The 23,608-nt window shown below is 40.1% G+C and overlaps 1 protein-coding gene across 6 annotated transcripts in view; it reads left to right on the forward strand.

Moving 5' to 3' along the window:
• CUTC (cutC copper transporter) overlaps positions 1-23,608 on the forward strand; it is a 43,819-nt gene that overhangs the window by 1,655 nt on the left and 18,556 nt on the right. For 5 of the 6 annotated variants that reach the window (XR_016038773.1, XR_016038774.1, XR_016038775.1 and 2 more), the window contains exons 2-6: positions 2,319-2,390; positions 10,843-10,902; positions 14,706-14,915; positions 15,573-15,608; positions 17,363-17,496. Coding sequence is in view for 3 of the 6 variants with exons in the window: in XM_088842258.1 (XP_088698384.1) it covers positions 2,319-2,390; positions 10,843-10,902; positions 14,706-14,915; positions 15,573-15,608; positions 17,363-17,496 (512 nt within the window). In the remaining 3 variants the exon portion in view is untranslated. The remainder of the gene's footprint in view (positions 1-2,318; positions 2,391-10,842; positions 10,903-14,705; positions 14,916-15,572; positions 15,609-17,362; positions 17,497-23,608) is intronic. The other variant, XM_088842259.1, reaches the window with a different exon arrangement.

Below are 23,608 nucleotides of genomic sequence, written 5' to 3' on the forward strand. Positions count from 1 at the left end.
ACTGGTGCATGTGCAGTTGCTCGATAGTGTCTGACCCTTTCGACTCCATGGGCTGTAGCCCACCAGGCTCCTCTGTCCATGGGATTGCCTGGCAAGAATACTGGAGTGGGTTGCCATTTTCTATTGCAGGGGATCTTCCCTACCTGGGGATTGAACCCACATCTTCTGCATTGACAGGCGGATTCTTTACCACTGAGCCTCCTGGGAAGCCCTTTAACTACTGGACTGCTGGGGAATTCCTGCCAAGATCTTGTCCTGTGTGAAGGAAATGGTACCCCTACAGCACTGTTCAGTTAGATTGATCTAACAGCTGATGTGGGTGAGCTGTCAGGAAACCCATGGAATTAATGCAGTGCTGTTGGCTAAGAGCATAGAGTGTCACTTGGCCCTTTCAGAGTTTGAGGCTGATAGTCTCTTAAATAAATGAGGCATTTGCAGTTTGATATTAGGGAATGATAGATTTTTGTTTTTCAAATTGAAAGTTGGTTTTAAAAAACTATAAAAGCAGCATTAGGTAGAAAGAAAAAATCAAGCAGTATAGAAAAGTATAAAAAAGAAAGTAAAAGTAATTTTAAATACTACCACCTAGAAGTAACAATTACCAGCATATGCTGAACATTCCTCTAGATATTATTGCATGAAGTATGCATTCATTATTCTTCATTTTTTTAAAAAAGTATGTGCTTACAGAAAAAATTCAAAACTGTTTTCATCACACTCTTTAGTGTAAATACATGAATGTTTATGAATTTATAATCATGCAATTCAGTTCACTGACTCAGTTGTGTCCGACTCTTTGCAACCACATGGACTACATACAGCATTCTAGGCTTCCCTGTCCAGCACCAACTCCCGGAGCTTGCTCAAACTCATGTCCATCGAGTCAGTGATGCCATCCAACCATCTCATCCTGTGTCGTCCCCTTCTCCTGCCTTCAATCTGTCACCATCAGGGTCTTTTCAAATGAGTCAGTTCTTTGCATCAGGTGGCCAAAGTATTGGAGCTTCAGATTCAGCATCGGTCCTTCCAATGAATATTCAGTACTGCTTTCCTTTAGGATTGACTAGTTGGATCTCCTTGTAGTCCAAGGGACTCTCAAGAGTCTTCTCCAACACCACAGTTCAAAAGCATCAATTTTTGACACTTAGCATTCTTTATGGTCCAACTCTCACATTCATGTAATCATTCAGCCTTTAGTAAATCTTTGTGTGTCTATTGTGTACTACAAGCTATGTACTATAAGCACACTAGACAATGTGCTTACTGTGAGTAATAAAGATTTCTCTCATAAAGACCTTACTTAGGAACTTTAGTTCAAGTAAGAATGATCAGACACCTATCTACATAAATAATAAGAGAAAACAATGTCTTAGAGAGGAACATTTGGATTATAAAGAGTTATCTGAGTTCGAAAAAGGGAGAAACAGTTTTCTACCTGGGGAGAGAGAAGTATCATGGAAATGTGATATGACTTGAACCTTGGAAGATTTTAGTGTTCAAAGATAGAGCTGGAAGCACTGTGGATTGAAGAGATAACCAGGAGCAGGGATGGGGATCAGGGAGAACTGGAGACATGTAGAGGAAATAACGTATAGTTAATGACAACTAATACTTTCTGTACACTTAGTAGGTACTATTCACTTTACATGAATTATCTCATCCTCTTTACTCTGATGTAAATATTAAAACCTACTCTGGGGCTTCCTTGTTAGTTCAGTTGGTAAAGAAACTGCCTGCAAGGCAGGAAACCCTGGTTCGATTCCTGGGTCAGGAAGATCCACTGGAGAAGGTATAGGCTACCCACTCCAGTATTCTTGGGCTTCCCTTGTGACTCAGCTGATAAAGAATCTGCCTGCAATGCAGGAGACCTGGGTTCGATCCCTGGGTTGAGAGGATCCCCTGAAGAAGGAAAAGGCTGCCCACTCCAGTATTCTGGCCTGGAGAATTACATGGACTGTATAGTACATGGGGTCACAAAGAGTTGGACATGACTGAGCAACTTTCAAAAAAGAAAACTCTGTTTTGGGGAAAACTTAGGCTAAGTAACTGGTCTAGAATCACATATTAACAAATAAGTTGTCAGGTAAGGATTTGAAGTCCATCCCTGCTCTTAAGCATATATACCTTATAAAGAAGTTTAAATGTATTCCGCAGGCATTGATATGATATTTCATTGCATGCATGGACCCTAGTGTACTTACCTAGTTACCTATTACTAGACATTTGGATTTTGGCAGCAAAATGTAAAATATTTGTGTTTGGCTTGGTCTGGATGGAAAGTACCCTCATGCAGTTTCATCGTTCTCCATGTATTTTAGGAGCAGCAAATGGGTTTCTCATGGAAGTGTGTGTTGATTCAGTGGAATCAGCTGTAAATGCAGAAAGAGGAGGTAAGAGAAATTATGGAATGAATGGCAGTTGGCAGTCCCTTAAGTTTGAAAATGAATCCTGTGAACTGAACTTGAGAACCTCTGTGATCTCTAAAGAAAACAACCAACCAACTAGAAAACCTACTGATCTTCTAGTCTTACTTTCCCAGTAGATTACATTTTGACTCAAGTGTCCATGATAGTGATTACGAATCTACTTTTTTTAAAAATTGAATTTAGCAAAGATATAATTTTTTCCAAGCCATTAGTTTTAGAGATTTGATGTTTTTTCCATTGCCAAGACTTATCATTATCTCTCTCTTTTTTTTTTGGAATGTTATATATTTTACCTCAAGGTTTCTTTTTGCACCTTAACTTGCTTTAATAAGAAGCATAGAAATTCCCATCATCTCAGGATCAGAAAAATTTTTAGACTTCATTATGGAAAATTTCAAACATAGACAAAAATAGAATAGTATAATGAATCACCACGTACCCATCAGCTTTCATTATTTTCAGTACATGGCCTATCTTTCAGTTGTATCAGGGGTGAGCAGACTTTTTCGTAAAGAGCAAAACAGTATATATTTCGACCTTGTTGGCAACATTTGGTCTCTGTCATATATACTTTTTTTTTGGTCATGCTACACGGCTTACAGAGTCTAAGTTTTCCTCGCGAGGGATTGAACCTGTGCCCTCAGCAGTAAAAGAGTGGGAGTCCTGACCAAAGGACCACCAGAGAATTCCCACTTCTTAGTTTTTTAAATAATGCTTTGAAAGGGTAAAAACCATTCTTAATTTGGCAGTTATAAAGAATAAAGTACTGGTCAGTCTGCACTACAGATAAATCTTGAAACACTATTCTAAATGGAAAAAAGTAAAAAAATACCACATATTACATGATTCAACTTATATGAAATGTCCAGAATAGGCTAATTTTTTATAGACTGAAAGATTTGTGGTTGCCAAGGATTGAGGAGCACTGGGGAGAGGAGCAAGTGACTGCTTAAAGGGTGTGAGGTTTCTTTTGGGGGCGATGAAAATGTTCTAAAATTGCCTAGTGGTGATAGTTGCCAAATTTTGTAAGCATGATAAAAACCATTGAATTATACACTTTAAATGGGCAAACTGTATGGTACGTGTGTTTTTCTTAAATACATAAAAATTTTTAAACTTGTATGCTGTAACAAAAACAAGCTTGTAAGCCTTTGGCCTCCAGACCATCTGATCAATATTCCTACCTTTCTTATCCCATCCCCAAATTATTTTGAAGAAAATCCCAGACATTATGTCATTTTATCATCAAGTATTTCAGTATCCCTAAAAGATAAAGTATCCCTGAAAACCACAATCACAGAAAACTAACCAATTTAATCACATGGACCACAGCCTTGTCTAACTCAATGAAACTATGAGCCATGCCATGTAGGGCCACCCAAGCAGCACAGGTCATAATGGAGAGTTCTGACAAAACGTGGTCCACTAAAGAAGGGAATGGCAAACCACTTCAGTATTGTCTTGAGAACCCCGTGAACAGTATGAAGAGGTGAAGATAGGACACTGAAAGATGGACTCCCCAGGTCGTTAGGTGCCCAATATAATACTGGAGATCAGTGGAAATAACTCCAGAAAGAATGAAGAGATGTAGCCAAAGCAAGAACACCACCCAGTTGTGGATGTGACTGGTGATGGAAGTAAAGTCCGATGCTGTAAAGAGCAATATTGCATAGGAACCTAGAATGCTAGGTCCATGAATCAAGGCAAATTGGAAGTGGTCAAACAGGAGATGGAAAGAATGAAAATCGACGTTTTAGGAATGAGCAAACTAAAATGGACTGGCATGGGTGAATTTAACTCAGATGATATTATACCTGCTACTGTGGGCAGGAATCTCTTAGATGAAATGGAGTAGCCATCATAGTCAACAAAAGAGTCCAAAATGAGTACTTGGATGCCATCTCAAAACCAACAGAATTATTTCTCTTCATTTCCAAGACAAACCATTCAATATCACAGTAATACAAGTCTATCCCCCAACCAATAATGCTGAAGAAGCTGAAGCAGAACAGTTCTATGAAGACCTACAAGACCTTCTAGGACTAACACCCAAAAAAGATGTCCTTTTCATTATAGGGATCTGGAATGCAAAAGTAGGAAGTCAAGAAACACCTGGAATAACAGGCAAATTTGGCGTTGGAGTACAGATTGAGCAGGGCAAAGGCTAATAGAGTTTTGCCAAGAGAACACACTGGTCATAGAAAACACCCTCTTCCAACAATACAAGAGAAGACTGTACACATGGACATCACCAAATGGTCAACACCAAAATCAGATTGATTATATTATTAGAAGCCAAAGATGGAGAAGCTCTATACAGTCAGCAAAAATAAGACCAGGACCTGACTGTGGCTCAGATCACGAACTCCTGATTGCCAAATTCAGACTTAAATTGAAGAAAGCAGGGGAAACCACTAGACCATTCAAGCATGACCTAAATCAAATCCCTTACGATTATACCGTGGAACTGACAAATAGATTCAAGGGATTAGATCTGATAGAGTGCCTGAAGAACTATGGACGGAGGTTCGTGACACTGTCCAGGAGGTAGGGATCAAGACCATCCCCAAGAAAAAGAAATGCAAAAAGGCAAAATGGTTGTCTGAGGAGGCCTTACAAATAGCTGTGAAAAGAGGAAGTGAAAGGCAAAGGAGAAAAGGAAAGATACACCCATCTGAATGCAGAGTTCCAAAGAATAGCAAGGAGAGATAAGAAAGCCTTCCTCAGTGATCAATGCAAAGAAATAGAGGAAAACAATAGAATGGAAAAGACTAAAGATCTCTTCAAGAAACTTAGAGATACCAAGGGAACATTTCATACAAAGATATGCACAATAAAGAACAGAAATGGTATGGACCTAACAGAGGCAGAAGATATTAAGAAGAGGTGGCAAGAATACAGAGAAGAGCTATACAAAAAAGATCTTCACGACCCAGATAATCACGATGGTATGATCACTCACCTAAGGCCAGACATTCTGGAGTGTGAAGTCAAGTGGGCCTTAGGAAGCATCACTACGAAGAAAGCTAATGGAGGTGATGGAATTCCTATTTCAAATCCTAAACAACGTTGCTGTGAAAGTGCTGCACTCCATAGGCCACCAAATTTGGAAAACTCAGCAGTAGCCACCGGACTGGAAAAGGTCAGTTTTCATTCCAATCCCAAAGAAAGGCAATGCCAAAGAATGCTCAAACTACCACACAATTGCACCCATCTCACACGCTAGTAAAGGAATGCTCAAAATTCTCCAAGCCCGGCTGAAACACTACATGAACCATGAACTTCTAGATGTTTAAGCTGGATTTAGAAAAAGCAGAGGAACCAGAGATCAAATTGCCAAAATCTGCTGGATCATTGAAAGAGCAAGAGAGTTCCAGAAAAACATCTATTTCTGCTTTATTGACTATGCCAAAGCCTTTGACTGTGTGGATCACAACAAACTGTGGAAAATTCTGAAAGAGATGGGAATACCAGACCACCTGACCTGCCTCTTGAGAAATCTGTATGCAGGTCAGGAAGCAACAGTCAGAACTGGACATGGAACAATAGACTGGTTCCAAATCAGGAAAGGAGTCCACCAAGGCTGTATACTGTCACCCTGCTTATTTAACTTATATGCAAAGTACATCATGAGAAACGCTGGGCTGGATGAAGCACAAGCTGGAATCAAGACTGCTGGGAGAAATATCAATAACCTCAGATATGCAGATGACACCACCCTTATGGCAGAAAGCAAAGAAGAACTAAAGGGCCTTTTGATGAAAGTAAAAGAGAAGTGAAAAAGTTGGCTTAAAACTCAACATTCAGAAAACTAAGATCATGGCATCTGGTCCCATCACTTCATAGCGAATAGATGGAGAAACAATGGAAACAGTGAGAGAGTTTATTTTTGGGGGCTTCAGAATCACTGCAGCCATGAAATTAAAAGATGCTTGCTCCTTGGAAGAAAATTTGTGACCAACCTAAATAGCATATTAAAAAGCAGAGATATTACTTTGCCAACAAAGGTCCGTCTAGTCAAAGCTATGCTTTTTCCAATAGTCATGTATAGATGTGAGAATTGGACTATAAAGAAAGCTGAGCACCGAAGAATTGATGCTTTTGAACTGTGGTGTTGGAGAAGACTCTTGAGAGTCCCTTGGACTGCAAGGAGATCCAACTGGTCCATCCTAAAGGAAATCAGTTCTGAATATTCATTGAAAGGACTGATGCTGAAGCAGAAACTCCAATACTTTGGCCCCCTGATGCAAAGAACTGCCTCACTGGAAAAGACCCAGATGCTGAGAAATATTGAAGGCAGGAGGAGAAGGGGACAGCAGAGGATGAGATGGTTGGATGGTATCACCAACTCGATGGACAGGAGTTCAAGTAAACTCTGGGAGTTGGTGATGGACAGGGAGGGCTGGCCTGCTGCAGTTCATGGGGTTGCAAAGGGCTGGACCCGACTGAGTGACTGCACTGAAAGGCCTGTGGCTCAGAGGTTAAAGCGTCTGCCTACAATGCGGGAGACCTGGGTTTGATCCCTGGGTCGGGAAGATCCCCTGGAGAAGGAAATGGTAACCCACTCCAGTATTCTTGCCTGGAGAATCCCATGGATGGAGAAGCCTGGTAGGCTGCAGTCCACGGGATCGCATAGAGTCGGACACGACTGAGCGATGGAACGGAACGGAATATCAGTAACATATCTCTAAAAATAATATTTCTTAATAGCAGTGAAAATACCCAATTAGTTTTAAGATTTCCCCAACTGGCTCACATCCATATATGACCACTGGAAAAACCATAGCCTTGACTAGACGGACCTTTGTTGGCAAAGTAATGTCTCTGCTTTTTAATATACTATCTAGGTTGGTCATAACTTTCCTTCCAAGGAGTAAGTGTCATTTAATTTCATGGGTGCAATCAGCATCCGCAGTGATTTTGGAGCCCAAAAAAAAAAGTCTGACACTGTTTCCACTGTTTCCCCATCTATTTCCCATGAAGTGATGGGACCAGATGCAATAATCTTAGTTTTCTGAATGTTGAGCTTCAAGCCAACCTTTTCACTCTCCTGTTTCACTTTCATCAAGAGGCTTTGGAGTTCCTCTTCGTTTTCTGCCATAAGGGTGGTGTCATCTGCATATCTGAGGTTATTGATATTTCTCCCAGCAATCTTGATTCCAGCTTGTGCTTCTTCCAGCCCAGTATTCCTCATGATGTACTCTGCATATAAGTTAAATAAGCAGGGTGACAATATACAACCTTGATGTACTCCTTTTCCTATTTGGAACCATGTCCAGTTCCTGTTGTTCCATGTCCAGTTCTAACTGTTGCTTCCTGACCTGCATACAGGTTCCTCAAGAGGCAGGTTAGGTGGTCTGGTATTCCCATCTCTTTCAGAATTTTCCACAGTTTATTGTGATCCACACAGTCAAAGGCTTTGGACTGTGAAGAAAGCTGATTGCCGAAGAATTGATGCTTTTGAACTGTGGTGCTGGAGAAGACTCTTGAGAGTCCCTTGGACTGCAAGGAGATCCAACCAGTCCATTATAAAGGAGATCAGTCCTGGGTGTTCATTGGAAGGACTGATGTTGAAGCTGAAACTCCAATACTTTGGCCACCTCATGCGACGAGTTGACTCACTGGAAAAGACTCTGATGCTGGGAAGGATTGGGGGTGGGAGGAGACGGGGACGACAGAGAATGAGATGGCTGGATGGCATCACTGACTCGATGGACATGAGTTTGGGTGAACTCTGGGAGTTGGTGATGGACAGGGAGGCCTGGCATGCTGTGATTCATGGGGTCGCAAAGAGTCAGACACGACTGAGCGACTGAATTGAACTGGCTCACACAGGTTTATTTTACATTTCTTGGAATCAGGATATAAACATGTCATTTGTTTATGTCTGTTTCAATTTGTTTCCCTGTTTTCTTTCTTTAAATCTTTTTCTTCTTTCTTCAGTTTGTTAAAGAAACTGATTTTCATCTTTTTTTTTCATCTTATAAAGTATTCCATATTCTACATTTTGCTGACTGTATATGTAGTGTTATTTATTATATTCCTCTGACCCCTGCATTTCCTGTAAAATTTTAGTTAACGTAAAGGCTTAAACTGTGGAAAATTCTGAAAAAGATGGGAATCCCGGACCACCTGACCTGCCTATTGAGAAACCTGTATGCAGGTCAGGAAGCAACAGTTAGAACTGGACATGGAACAACAGACTGGTTCCAAATAGGAAAAGGAGTACGTCAAGGTTGTATATTGTCACCCTGCTTATTTAACTTATATGCAGAGTACATCATGAAGAACGCTGGGCTGGAAGACGCACAAGCTGGAATCAAGATTGCCGGGAGAAATATCAGATATGCAGATGACACCACCCTTATGGCAGAAAGTGAAGAGGAACTCAAAAGCCTCTTGATGAAAGTGAAAGAGGAGAGTGAAAAGGTTGGCTTGAAGCTCAACATTCAGAAAATAAAGATCATGGCATCTGGTCCCATCACTTCATGGGAAATAGATGGAAAAACAGTGGAAACAGTGTCAGACTTTATTTTTTGGGCTCCAAAATCACTGTGGATGCTGATTGCAGCCATGAAATTAAAAGACACTTAATCCTTGGAAGGAAAGTTATGCCCAACCTAGATAGTATATTAAAAAGCAGAGACATTACTTTGCCAACAAAGGTCCGTCTAGTCAAGGCTATGGTTTTTCCCATGGTCACGTATGGATGTGAGAGTTGGACGGTGAAGAAGGCTGATTGCCGAAGAATTGATGCTTTTGAACTGTGGTGTTGGAGAAGACTCTTGAGAGTCCCTCGGACTGCAAGGAGATCCAACCAGTCCATTCTGAAGGAGATCAATCCTGGGTGTTCATTGGAAGGACTGATGCTAAAGCTGAAACTCCAATACTTTGGTCACCTCATGCAACAAGTTGACTAACTGGAAAAGACTCTGATGCTGGGAGGGATTGAGGGCAGGAGGAGAAGGGGATGACAGAGAATGAGATGGCTGGATGGCATCACCGACTCTGTGGACATGAGTTTGAGTGAACTCCGGGAGTTGGTGATGGACAGGGAGGCCTGGCGTGCTGACATTCATGGGGTCACAAAGAGTCGGACACGACTGAACAATTGAACTGAACTGAAAGGCTTCGTTAGATGCAGACTTCAGTTTTTTATAACGCTACTTTATAGATGGGCTTTTCTGTTGACTCCTTGGTAAAGAAGTCAACTGCCAATGGAAAAGACACAGGTTCAATCCCTGGATCAGGAAGATCCCTTGGAGAAGAAAGTGGCAACCCACTCCAGTATTCTTGCCTGGAGAATTCCATGGACAGAGAAGCCTGGAGACCTACAGTCCATGGGGTCTCAAAAGAGTGGAACACAATTTAGCAAGTAAAAATAACAGACTTTATAGATAATGGCATATTATCTGTTGTATCTCATCAGGGGATATAACATCTTAGTTTTTTCAGTTTTTATGATACTAAGGTTGAACAGTGGATTCAGATATTATCAGCCTGATCCACCCTTCATAAGTTTTCCTGCCAGCTTTCACCTAATAATTTTAGCAATGCATATTTTAGTAGGATTTGTAAAATGGTGCTATGTTATGTCTAACATTTATTTTTCATTTATTAGCTTTATGCTTCTATAAAGAACTTTCCCTCACCAACTGCTTTGTTATACTGAGGTTCAGTTTGTATAAGAAAGGCAGAATAAGTACTTGCTTCTTTTTCCTTGTTTACTGATTTTGGGGATTGTGTGTTCTATCCTCCAGTGTAGTCTTGTTTTATCATTATGAGCCTAGATGTAGTCATGTTTGAATCCAGTATAGTTGTTCTTCTTGTTGATGCTCTAAATGTCTTTGTGATGATGCTTATTAGCCAGTAGGAGCCTCTTCAAGCTGGCTCCTAAGACTTTTTGATGTGATGCTGTAGTCTGGTAGTTCTTTTGCTTTCAGCATTTTCTTAGTCTTAAAATTATCCTGATTTAAGCTACTTAAAAGTAACTTGTGCTTTTTTAAAGCTTAGAATAATAAGACTGTCTTGGAAAAGATCACTGTTTTTTATAATCAGTGAAGAATTAGCATTCCATTGTAGTCAGTCCAGAAATTTCTTTATTCTAAGTCACTTTCTTATACATAGAGAGGCCACCCTATAATAAAAAAATTTTAAGAAACCTAGCTTAACTTGAATTAACTGTTAAATTTGACTTACCAGTAACATAATGTGGGTTGGAGAATATAGTTGGAATTAAAAGTAGAATTTTAGTCTAGTTCTATAATTTGATTTCTTTCACTTTCTAAGACTCTTTGTTCCTCTATTTAGAAAAAAATGTTTCTCTTTAATATTTTTGAGCAATGCTTTTCAAATTTTTTCTTAAATTTTTAATTAAAAAGAAATTATTGTGCTGAGCAGTGCTTTGTTATTACAGGGGCTGGTCGCATAGAGTTATGTTCTGGCTTATTGGAAGGAGGAACCACACCCAGCATGGGTAAGTGTCCATTTTTTTGGATTTCCTCATAGGAGTTTACAGAGCCTAGAGATAACTGATAATCTGTTATTGGGATCTTTTACTCAAGTTACTAACATGTTAACTGTGCCATGGATATTGTATTAGAAATGTTTCTAGTTGCAGATAAACCTGTCAGTTGTAGATGTGATCAAATAGATATTTTTTTCCCTTTAGGTATCAAAAAGTTGAGATTAAATTACTATGAATATTGGTTCATATACTCTGCAGGCATGTCAGGGACCCTGGTTTTCTTACCTTTTCCATTCTGGCATCCTTGGAATCCTGGCTTTGTCTTCGTTTCTCCCCTCCTACTGCGTTGTCATACATTTTGCTTTTGCATATGTTAAAAACTCCACACAGAGTCAGTTATACTATAAAGAGTAAAAAAATAAGACAGTCATATATTTAGTCATGGGTAGTTACCATTTCTGGTGCTCTTCCCTTTGTATAGATCTGGTATTTCCGTCTCGTTTCATTTTCTTTCTGCCTGAAGTAATTCTTTTAACATTTTTTGTCGTACAAGTGTGCTAGTAATGAATTCTTTCGGCTTTTGTATATCTGAAAACATCTTTCCCCATTTTTTGAAAGATATTTTTGCTGAGTGTAGAATTCTAGGTTGACAGTTTTATTCTTTCAGGACTTTAGATGCTTCTCCAACTGTCTTCTTGCCTATATTGTTTCTGACAGGAAATCTGCTATCATCCAAATCTTTGTTCTCTTCTGTGTAATTTGTCTCTTTTCTCTGGTTGCTTTTAAGGTTTTTTCCCTTTATTCTCGGTTTTGAACATTTGATTATGATGTCCCTGAATGTAGTTTTCTTCATGTTTCTTGGACATGTGCATTTATACTTTTCATCACACTTGGAAAATTTTTCAACATTTAATGTCCTCCACTCCCTTCTTCAAAGACTTCAACTAACTTACATAAGGCTGCTTAAAGTTGTTCCACAGCTACTCTTAAAAAATATTTTTTCCTCTGTTTCATTTTCTATAAATCTTCTTCCTTTGTTTTCAAGTGTACTAATCTTTTCTCTGCAGTTTAATTGCTGTTAATCCTAGCCACTATATTTTTCATCTCACATATCATAGTTCTTATCACTAGATATTTGAATTTATTGTTATATCTCTTGTCCCTTTTAAACTTTTTTGAACACATAGAATAAGGTTGCTGCTGCTGCTAAGTCGCATCAGTCGTGTCTGATTCTGTGCGACCCCATAGACGGCAGCCTACCAGGCTCCACCATTCCTGGGATTCTCCAGGCAAGAATACTGGAGTGGGTTGCCATTCCCTTTGCCAGTGTATGAAAGTGAAAAGTGAAAGTGAAGTTGCTCAGTTGTGTCCGACTCAGCGACCCCATGGATTGCAGCCTACCAGGCTCCTCTGTCCATGGGATTTTCCAGACAAGAGTACTGGAGTATAGAGTAAGGTTACAATAGCTATTTTAATGCCTTGGCTACTAATTCTAACATATGTATCAGTTTTGATTGGTTTTGTTTGATTTTTACATCATGATCCATCTTGTTTTCCTAGTTTTCATTGTGTGTAAGACATTATGAATTTTACTTTGTTGGCTACTGAATATTTTTGTATTCCTGTGAATATTCTTGAGCAGTTAGGTTACTTGGAAACAGTTTGTTCCTTTTGGGTAATGTTTTTAAAATTTGTTAAGTGGGTCTGAAACAGTGGTCAGTCTAGAGTTCATTATTCCCCTCTACTGAAGCAAGACCCTTTCTGCACTCTACCCAGTGCCCCATGAATCTGGAAATTTTCCTGTTTGGCTAGTGGAAGCAGGCATTATTCCTGGCCTGGTATGAACAGGCAGTATTGCTTCTGATTTTTTTCAGTGGATCTTTCCCTGGCTTTGTGTAGTTTCCTTGCATGCATACATCAGTTGGTACTCAGTTGAGTGTTAGAGAGAAGTGGGGTCAGGTGAGGAGGGTCTCTCCCGACCTCCCTATGCTGTGGCCTAGAAAAATCTCAAGGTAGTAATCTGGGTAATTAGGAGAGCTTACCTTATTTGTTTTCCATCTTTAAGGGATCATTATCCTTTTTTGCAAACCATTGTTTGGTATGTTTTGTCTTTTTTTTTTTATAAGTGGAAGGGTAAATCCAGTTCCTGTTGCTCTGTATTGGTCAAAAGCAGAAGTCCCTATATGAATTTTTGACTCCTTTATTTTATTCTGAGGTGGATGATAGCATTATTTATTATAAAAGGTTTATGTATGCAATGGCCTTTTAGTGACTCTTCTCACTAAAATAAAGGAGGGCAGTCCCTGGCCATTCTGTGAAATACCTAGAACATATCTGTAGTTTGAGTGCAGTCTGTTTTTTGCAACAGCAGTCATGCATGATGGACTTGGTGAATGGGTCAAGCCAGCAATAATATACCCATCACCAGTCATTGCTTGGTGTCCCATACAGAATTGGGGTTCTTGTAGCAAGGAAAAAGGAAGTAAATTCATATTCCGTTCCGTTTCGTTCCATCTCTCAGTCGTGTCCGACTCTTTGTGACCCCATGGACTGTAGCCTACCAGACTTCTCCGTCCATGGGATTCTCCAGGCAAGAATACTGGAGTGGGTTACCGTTTCCTTCTCCAGGGGATCTTCCCGACCCAGGGATCGAACCCGGGTCTCCCACATTAGGTAAACACTAATGGTGCCTGCCACAGATCTTATACCATTGAGAGTTTTTGAACTAGTCACAAATTGTGTCAGATTTGGTTATTTTTGTTCATGAATTTCCCAAGCAAGAATACTGGAGTGGGTTGCCATTTCCTACTCCAGTGGCTCTTCCTGACCCAGGGATTGAAGCTTCATCTCCTGTGTCTCCTGCGTTGCAGGTGGATTCTTTACCCACTGAGCCAACAGGGAAGCCCTCATTTTTGTTCATAGATCACCTGTTAACATCACAAATAAGTGCAACATTGCTTCCTTTTACATATCTCTTATTAAAAAAGGCTTTACTAAATATCTTCGTCTGGTAGGAATCATAAACTTTAAAACTGTGTAACCATCTGTATTAGTTAGTTCAGTCGCTCAGTCGTGTCCGACTCTTTGCGACCCCATAAATCACCTATGCTGCTGCTGCTGCTGCTAAGTCACTTCAGTCGTGTCCGATTCTGTGTGACCCCATAGACGGAAGCCCACCAGGCTCCCCTGTCCCTGGGATTCTCCAGGCAAGAACACTGGAGTGGGTTGCCATTTCCTTCTCCAATGTGTGAAAGTGAAAAGTGAAAGTGAAGTCGCTCAGTCGTGCTTAGCGACCCCACGGACTGCAGCCTACCAGGCTCCTCCATCCATGGGATTTTCTAGGCAATAGTACTGGAGTGGCTTGCCATTGCCTTCTCCGAAATCACCTATTGCAGGTTTTAAATAGAGATGTAATCATTAGGAAGGAGAAATCAGATCTTAGGGAATACGTTGGCAGAACATAGAGCCTGGTAGTTGTTACACTTTTAAATGTCACATTCCAGTAAAACAATTTTTGTTAAGCACAACAAAAAAATTTTTTAAAGCATATGCAGTAACTTGTTTTCTAAACTGCTGTTTTTACCCTTGACTTTTTTATTATGTAAATTTCTACTCTAGGTACATTTTGCTTCTCAGTGTTTCCTTTTTCCTTTAGATCATCTTTCTATGGTTTATTCCATCAACTCTTCTCTTCCTTGTAGAAGTGATAACACCAGAGCAAATGTAAAAGACCAGTACGGTAAAATTTATTGACTTCCTTAAGCTTTTAGCTTACATTTGAATTTTAATTAGTTTGTTCCCTATTCTTACAGGTGTCCTTCAAGTAGTGAAGCAGTATGTCCAGATCCCAGTTTTTGTGATGATTCGGCCACGTGGAGGTGATTTTTTATATTCAGATCGTGAAGTTGAGGTGATGAAGGCTGACATTCGTCTTGCCAAGCTTTATGGTGCTGATGGTTTGGTATTTGGGGCATTGACTGAAGATGGACACATTGACAAAGAACTGTGCATGTCCCTTGTGGGTAAGAATTTGTATCAGAGACCAAAAAGCCCCAATGATGATTGCATTGAATAGTCCCTATACAGAAGAATGCAGTCACAAAACTGGCTTTTCATTCACACCTGCAGGCACTTATACTTACCTGTTTTAAACACTAGTTATTTAGATGTTTTCGGTAGACAGTATGTGCTACAGAACCCCCCTGACTCAGCTGCAATAGATTGGATTATGCTACTGTTCCTGTAGGGTTTAAGGGGAATTTACCTTGATCTCTTTAATCATAGCAGCAAAAACTTTAAAACCTGTTACAGTTGGTAAGGATGGGGAGACATAGAGAACACAAAGGCAAAGTATTTATATTAGGCCAGAATATTTCTTAAAGATTTTCAGAAGAGTAAGTGATAGATGTAGTGCTATCCTTATAGTTGCCAGATTGTATAATTTTCATTTGGTGCCTCTAAGGGATGGATGATAGTTTTTTCAAAGTTAGAGATTAATGGAAACACAGGGCTATTAAATTTGGAAGACTACCATTTTTTTTTATTGTTATTATTTTAGCTCACTGTCTTCACTTAGGAAAAGAAAGTATAAAAAAGTCTTGTCTAACATGGAGAGTTCTGTACATAGTAATCAGTGATTATCTCTTCATTCGTGTTGTTATGTGATTTTCTTTTTATAGCTCTTTGCCGTCCTCTGCCAGTCACTTTCCACCGAGGTGAGTCATTTCTATTTTAGAGTTCTGTTGAATGGTGTCAGTTTTCTCATTTCACCAAATGCCACAGCTTTTTCATGAAACACAATTCTATAGTGTTACCAATTGGTTTTTTTTTTTCTACCTGTCATGGGACCAACAGTTGTAAATTTAGAAATGCACAATTTCTAGAAAATATGAAGCCTTAATTATAAAAAGTCGTTAAAGGCAGAAGGTGCTGGTGGTGGAATATAATAGAGGGAAAGAGTAAGCGTTGCCTGCAAGTGTGTGTACTTGTCACAGAATTCCAAGCAAGAATCTTGAGATTTATTTTTGTTGCATCGCCTCAAGTCATATGCAGTCTCAAAAAGAATAAATCATTGTGGCCAATGAAATAAAATGTACTGCTTGACTTAAACCAGATAAGGCACCTCTGTAGGTGATTGTGCCTTTGTGTACTTTACTGTACAGTACTGTATAGAATACAGTAGTACAGTATCTTTATTTCAAGCCCAGGATGTCTGGAAGTAAGTGTAAAGGCAGCAGTGATAGGTATTATAAACCTATTACAGTGCAGTTCAATATAGCTGATTATGTTAGTTGGGTACTGAGACTAACTTTGTTGGACATAGGAACAAATTGGACTTACTTACACTCTTTAAATGGAACTCATTCGTATGTAGGGGCTTACTATGATAGTATAATCACTGTGAGAAGGTACTGCCACCAAAAAACGAAAATCCTCTGTGGTAGATTTAGGTGCCTACATAAACTGAAGGGCGAAAGGAAGGGCTTTACTACCTCATCCACCATAGATCAGAATTTGGTATCATGTAGCAGCACAGAGAGTCAAAGTAGAAGTCATTTTGTTTGGGGTTCCTAGTGCCAGTTTCCTTAATGAAGAGGAGAGAAGTCTTTTATAAAGTAGGATGGAATTGAAACTTGATAGAGTCTGTCGTAAACAACTATCTTTATACTATGAATCTTGAAAACATGGGGTAAAATGGATTAGAATAAAATATTAGTCAATAAAGAGAATATGAACCAAGGCCTTTTCTAGAACTGATGAGTATAAAGTTTTTATTCTGCTTGTGCAGTTTGTTTGAACCCTTAGAGCAGACTTTCCCAAATGTGAGTCACTTGTCTGTCACATTTACAATTTGACCATATCCAAGAGCTGCTTGTGCAAATTTATTTTTAAAATCTTAAGTAAATTTATTTTGAAGAGAAACTAATGACAAAAATGGAAGCTTTTCACTTCTAATCTGCATTTAAGTAAATGCATCTGTTCATATGTGTACCATCTAAAATGATCCTTCAGGGACTTCACTGGTGGTCCAGTGGCTAAAAGTCCATGCTCTTGATCCAGGGGACCTGGTTCTATCCCTGGTCAGGGAACTAGATCCAATATACTGCAGCTAAGACCCAGCACAGCCAAATAAGTAAATTAAATAGATATTTTTAAAAAATTAAAAAAATGATCCTGGTACACTAGTGGCATGCTGACTATGGTGTACTGGTAAACTGGTTCTCAGGAAAAAAAGAGCCTTGATTTATAGCATTTGTTGATTTCTGTGGTTTAAATACTTCCACCTTGATTGATTTCAAGCTGGCAATGGGTTAATAATAATGCTTGCAAAATGCATGAATATTTAGCAGTTGACTCTTGTAAGGCAGGACAAGCTAGGTCTAGCATACCACTGTGGGTATGCTACATTTTGGAAGGCACTGTATTAGAGAGATCTGTTCAAAATTCAAGTCAGTTTCATTTATTTCAGCCTTTGACATGGTTCATGATCCAGTGGCAGCTCTAGAGACCCTCTTAACTTTGGGATTTGAACGAGTATTAACCAGTGGATGTGACAGTTCAGCCCTAGAAGGACTACCCCTAATAAAGCGACTCATAGATCAGGTACACATGATTTCTTTCCTTTCTTCCTAAGAGTCTGTTGTGGTTACTTCTGATATGCTGTTGTTCGGAGAGGTTGTGAAACTACATATTAACTAACTTTGTGGGTTACTCTGTAGCAGGCAGGCAGTAACGTATAACTTTTATTTCTTTCACATAGCATTTTTAGTACCCAAGGCTCTTAACATCAAATTATAGACAGTGATTACTTTGGATAACTGCAGCAAATTTTACCTCTTTTCTGCCATAAGCATTGCATAGTTTAAGCTTCTTACTGTCAATCTGTGTATACTCAGGGGTTCCTGCATGAAATTTGAGGAAATTGTCATTTGGAGATTATTCTAAAACTAAAACTAGGACTTCCTTGGTAGTCCAGTGGTTAAGACTCCACATGAATACTGCAGGGGGCATGGGTTCCATCCCTGGTCAGGGAACTAAGATACTCTATGCCACAGAGTACAGCCAAAAAGAAAAATTCTAAAACGATTCTTCTCTCAACTCTCCCCAACTATTAAGATAGGAAATATGTTTATCTCTTATGTGATTTCCTCTTGTGAGTTCACATCATTTTTAGAACAGTTAGAAGATGGCTTTGTAATTGTATTAATAGTATGTCTGTTTTCTCAGACCAGTCCAGTTCAGTTCAGTTCAGTTCAGTCGTCCAGTCGTGTCCGACTCTCTGCGACCCCATGAATCAAGCACGCCAGGCCTCCCTGACCATCACCAACTCCCAGAGTTCACTCAAACTCATGTCCATTGAGTCAGTGATGCCATCCATCCATCTCATTCTCTGTCGTCCCCGTCTCCTTCCGCCCCCAACCTTTCCCAGCATCAGAGTCTTTTCCAGTGAGTCAACTCGTCGCATGAGGTGGCCAAAGTATTGCAGTTTCAGCTTTAGCATCAGTCCTTCCAATGAACACCCAGGATTGATCTCCTTTAGAATGGACTGGTTGGATCTCCTTGCAGTCCAAGGGACTCTCAAGAGTCTTCTCCAGCACCACAGTTCAAAAGCATCAATTCTTCGGGGATCAGCTTTCTTCACAGTCCAACTCTCACATCCATACATGACCACGGGAAAAACCATAGCCTTGACTAGACGGACCTTGGTTGGCAAAATAATGTCTCTGCTTTTTAATATACTATCTAGATTGGGCATAACTTTCCTTCCAAGGATTAAGTGTTTTTTAATTTCATGGCTGCAGTCAGCATCTGCAGTGATTTTGGATCCCAAAAAAATAAAGTCTGACACTGTTTCCACTGTTTTTCCATTTCCCATGAAGTGATGGGACCAGATGCCATGATCTTTGTTTTCTGAATGTTGAGCTTCAAGCCAACCTTTTCACTCTCCTCTTTCACTTTCATCAAGAGGCTTTTGAGTTCCTCTTCACTTTCTGCCATAAGGGTAGTGTCATCTGCATATCTGAGGTTATTGATATTTCTCCCAGCAACCTTGATTCCAGCCTGTGCTTCTTCCAGCCCAGCGTTCCTTATGATGTACTCTGCATAGAAGTTAAATAAGCAAGGTGACAATATACAGCCTTGACGTACTCCTTTTCCTATTTGGAACCAGTCTGTTGTTCCATGTACAGTTCTGACTGTTGCTTCCTGACCTGCATACAGGTTTCTCAAGAGGCAGGTCAGGTGGTCTGGTATTTCCATCTCTTTCAGTATTTTCCACAGTTTCTTGTGATCCACACAGTCAAAGGCTTTGGCATAGTCAATAAAGCAGAAATAGATGTTTTTCTGGAACTCTCTTGCTTTCTCCATGATCCAGCAGATGTTGGCAGTTTGATCTCTGGTTCCTCTGCCTTTTCTAAAACCTGCTTGAACATCTGGTAGTTCTCGGTTCACATATTGCTGAAGCCTGGCTTGGAGAATTTTGAGCATGACTTTACTAGCGTGTGAAATGAGTGCAATTGTGCGGTAGTTTGAGCATTCTTTGGTATTGCCTTTCATTGGGATTGGAATGAAGACTGACCTTTTCCAGTCCTGTGGCCACTGCTGAGTTTTCCAAATTTGCTGGCATATTGAGTGCAGCACTTTCATAGCATCATCTTTCAAGATTTGAAGTAGCTCAACTGGAATTCCATCACCTCCACTAGCTTTGTTCATAGTGATGCTTTCTAAGGCCCACTTGACTTCACATTCCAGGATGTCTGGCTCTAGGTCAGTGATCACGTTATCGTGACTATCTTGGTCGTGAAGATCTTTTTTGTACAGTTCTTCTGTGTATTCTTGCCACCTCTTCTTAATATCTTCTGCTTCTGTTAGGTCCATACCATTTCTGTCCTTTATCGAGCCCATCTTTGCAAGAAATGTTCCCTTGGAATCTCTAATTTTCTTGAAGAGATCTCTTGTTTTTACTATTCTGTTGTTTTCCTCTATTTCTTTGCATTGATCGGTGAGGAAGGCTTTCTTATCTCTCCTTGCTATTCTTTGGAACTCTGCATTCAGATGCTTATATCTTTCCTTTTCTCCCTTGCTTTTCGCTTCTCTTCTTTTCACAGCTATTTGTAAGGCCTCCTCAGACAGCCATTTTGCTTTTTTGCATTTCTTTTCCATGGGGATGATCTTGGTCCCTGTCTCCTGTACAATGTCACGAACCTCCGTCCAGAGTTCATCAGGCACTCTTATCTATCAGATTTAGTCCCTTAAATCTATTTCTCACTTCCACTGTATAATCATAAGGGATTTGATTTAGGTCATACCTGAATGGTCTAGTGGTTTTCCCTACTTTCTTCAATTTCAGTCTGAATTTGGCAATAAGGAGTTCATGATCTGAGCCACAGTCAGCCGCTGGTCTTGTTTTTGCTAACTGTATAGAGCTTCTCCATCTTTGGCTGCAAAGAATATAATCAATCTGATTTTGGTGTTGACCATCAGACCAGTCCAGAGACATCTAAATGAGTGAACATGGACTTGAGATGTTCTGGATTTGAGAGAGGTTTGACGTTTGCTGTGTAATGTTGAATAGATTACTAGCATTTAAGCCACTGTTGCCTCATATGTGAAATAGAGATAATTTTAATATCTTCTTTATAGCGTTGCTCTGAGGATTTATAGAGATAAGGTAGAATTGGTAGACTTAAGACATAATATGAAAGCTAAGAAATGGTCTTGGTAAAAGCTTTGGTTTCCATGGTGGCTCAGTTGGTAAAGAGTCTGTCTGCAGTGTAAGAGACCCAGATTCGATCCCTAGGTGGGGACGATTCCTTGGAGAAGGAAATGGCAAGCGACTCCAGTATTCTTGCCTGGATAATTCCATGGACAGAGAAGCCTGGTGGACTATAGTCCATGTGGTCACAAAGAATCAGACATGACTCAGTGACTAACACTTTCACTTTTACTTTCAAGAAATAATGTGAAAGATAAGAAATGCTCTTGGTAAGAGCCTTAGCAGAATGGTGGTTGTTCAGTTGTGAAGTCATGTCCAACTCTTTGTGACCCCAGGGACAGCAGTACACCAAGCTCCCCTGTCCTTCACTACCTCCTGGAGTTTGCTCAAATTCATGTCCATTGAATCGGTAATTCTATCTAACCATCTCATCCTCTGCCCCCTTCTCCTTTTGTCTTTTCCCAGAATCAGAGTCTTTTCCAATGAGTTGGCTCTTCACATCAGGTGGCCAAAATATTGGAACTTCTGAGCTTTCAGTGAATATTCAGGGTTGATTTCCTTTAGTACTGACTTCCTTGTAGTCCAAGGGGACTGTTATTATTACTGCTATTATTAGTAATAATATTTAGTGTTTTTGTGTAGACATCTGCTAATGTTTACTTTTCTAAAGTCATGAATATAATTTTCAGAAATTTCACATGAGGATCAGATTAACTTTTCTAGGCAGCTTACTGGCTTTATAAATATTTATTAAGTATATATTAAGGTGCAAGGGGTCTTCCTAGGTGGCACTAGTGGTAAAGAAACTGCCTGCCAATGCTGGAGACATAAGAGATGAGGGTTTGGTCCTTGGGTTGGGAAGATTCCCTGGAGGAGGGCATGGCAACCCACTCCAGTATTCTTCTTTGGAGAATCCTTTGGACAGAGGGGCCTGGCAGACTATAGTCCATAGGGTCGCAAAGAGTTGGACACGACTGAAGCAACTTAGCACACACACAAGGTGCAAGGCATTTGCAGCCAACTCATTGAAAAGACCCTGATGCTGGGAAAGATTGAAGGCAAAAGGAGAAGGGGACCATAGAGGATAAGATAGATAGCTTCACCAACTCAATGGACATGAATCTGAGCAAACTCTGGGAGTTAGTGGTAGACAGAGGAGCCTGGCCTGCTGCAGTCCAAGGGGTCGAAAATAGACACAACTTATGGACTGAACTTACGGGCATTTGTACTATGCTGGTGACCAGGGGGCGTGTGTGTGTGTGTGTGTAGTCAACTAGCGTTGCAAACTAGTGCACAACAGGCACTTCCAATAGAGTGCTATATTTTACAAAAGTACTGTAGGAGCACATTGAAGAGGAATTAACCCCAGATTTGAGGGGTTGGGTTTCACAGCAGTTCACTTCCCAGAAGAAAAGACATCCGCACTGTAGTGTCTTTCTTTTTTTATTGAACATGCTGGATCTTTGTTTCTTCAAAGACTTTGCTCTAGATGTGAAGAAAGGGAGCTATTCTCTTGTTCCTGTGCTCGGGCTTCTCACTGCAGTGACTTTTCTTGTTATGGAACATAGGCTCTAGAGTGCTCAGGCTTCAGTAGTTGTAGCCCCTGGGCTCCATTGAGCATAGGCTCTATATTTGTGGCACATGGACTTAGTTGCTCTGCAGCATGTAGGATCTTCCCAGATAAGGGATCGAACCCATGTCTCCTGCATTGACAGGTAGATTCTGTACCACTGAGCCACCAGGGAAGCCCCATACTGCAATGTCTTATCCATACTGCAATGTCTTATTCATTTAAAGGATGATTAGTAGCCATCAGTCTAAACTGGAATGGGGAGAGGGAAAGTCAGGAGAATGCTCCTTGTAGACAAGATAGTATATGCAAAGGCCTGGAAACAAAAGTGAGCGTCCGTCTAGTCAAGGCAATGGTTTTTCCCGTGGTCATGTATGGATGTGAGAGTTGGACTGTGAAGAAGGCTGACCGCCGAAGAATCGATGCTTTTGAACTGTGGTGTTGGAGAAGACTCTTGAGAGTCCCTTATACTGCAAGGAGATCCAACCAGTCCATTCTGGAGGAGATCAATCCTGGATGTTCATTGGAGGGACTGATGCTAAAGCTGAAACTGCAATACTTTGGCCACCTCATGCGACGAGTTGACTCACTGGAAAAGACTCTGATGCTGGGAAAGGTTGGGGGCGGGAGGAGACGGGGACGACAGAGAATGAGATGGATGGATGGCATCATGGACTCTGTGGACATGAGTTTGAGTGAACTCCGGGAGTTGGTGATGGACAGGGAGGCCTGGCGTGCTGTGATTCATGGGGTCGCGGAGAGTCGGACACGACTGAGCGACTGAACTGAACTGAACTGAACTGAACTAAGATATTAAAGAATGACTATAAAGTTGAATGTGAAGAGAAGAGCCTTTTAAACTATTTAAGTTTGCGTTTTATCCTTGGGTCACTGGGGAAGCCTGAAGGGTTTTGAAATAGAAGAACTGATGAATCAGGTTTCCATTTTTTAATGTTTACTCAGTATGGAATAGAGAATAATTGTCATAGTCATATGTTGCATTTCAAAATGTTGTGTGTGAGAAAGAGAGAGACAGATATGTAGTTTAGTTAGTTGGTAGGAAGAGCTAAGTTAAATATTCTTATACACTAAATTTACTTTTTTTAAGTAAAAATTATAGGTATTTAAGATGTACAGTGTGATATTTTGATTTTCATTCTGTATGTGTACTGAATAATATATATTCTGTATATGTAAATCAAAATGTCACATTGTACACCTTAAATACATATAATTTTTACTTTAAAAAGTAAATTTAGTGTATAAGAATATTTAACACAGCTATGTACAACATGATATTTTGATTTACATATACAGAATGAAGGGGCTTCCCTAGTGGCTCAGTGGTAAAGAATTTCACCAACCAATGCAAGAGATGATAGTTCGATCCCTGAGTCGGGAAGATCCCCTGGAGGAGGAAGTGGCAACCC

The sequence above is a fragment of the Moschus berezovskii genome, chromosome 12 (genome assembly GCF_049115385.1).
Source record: "Moschus berezovskii isolate FMDL1 chromosome 12, NW_MosBer_1.0, whole genome shotgun sequence".
In the NCBI taxonomy this organism is placed as follows: Eukaryota; Metazoa; Chordata; class Mammalia; order Artiodactyla; family Moschidae; genus Moschus; species Moschus berezovskii.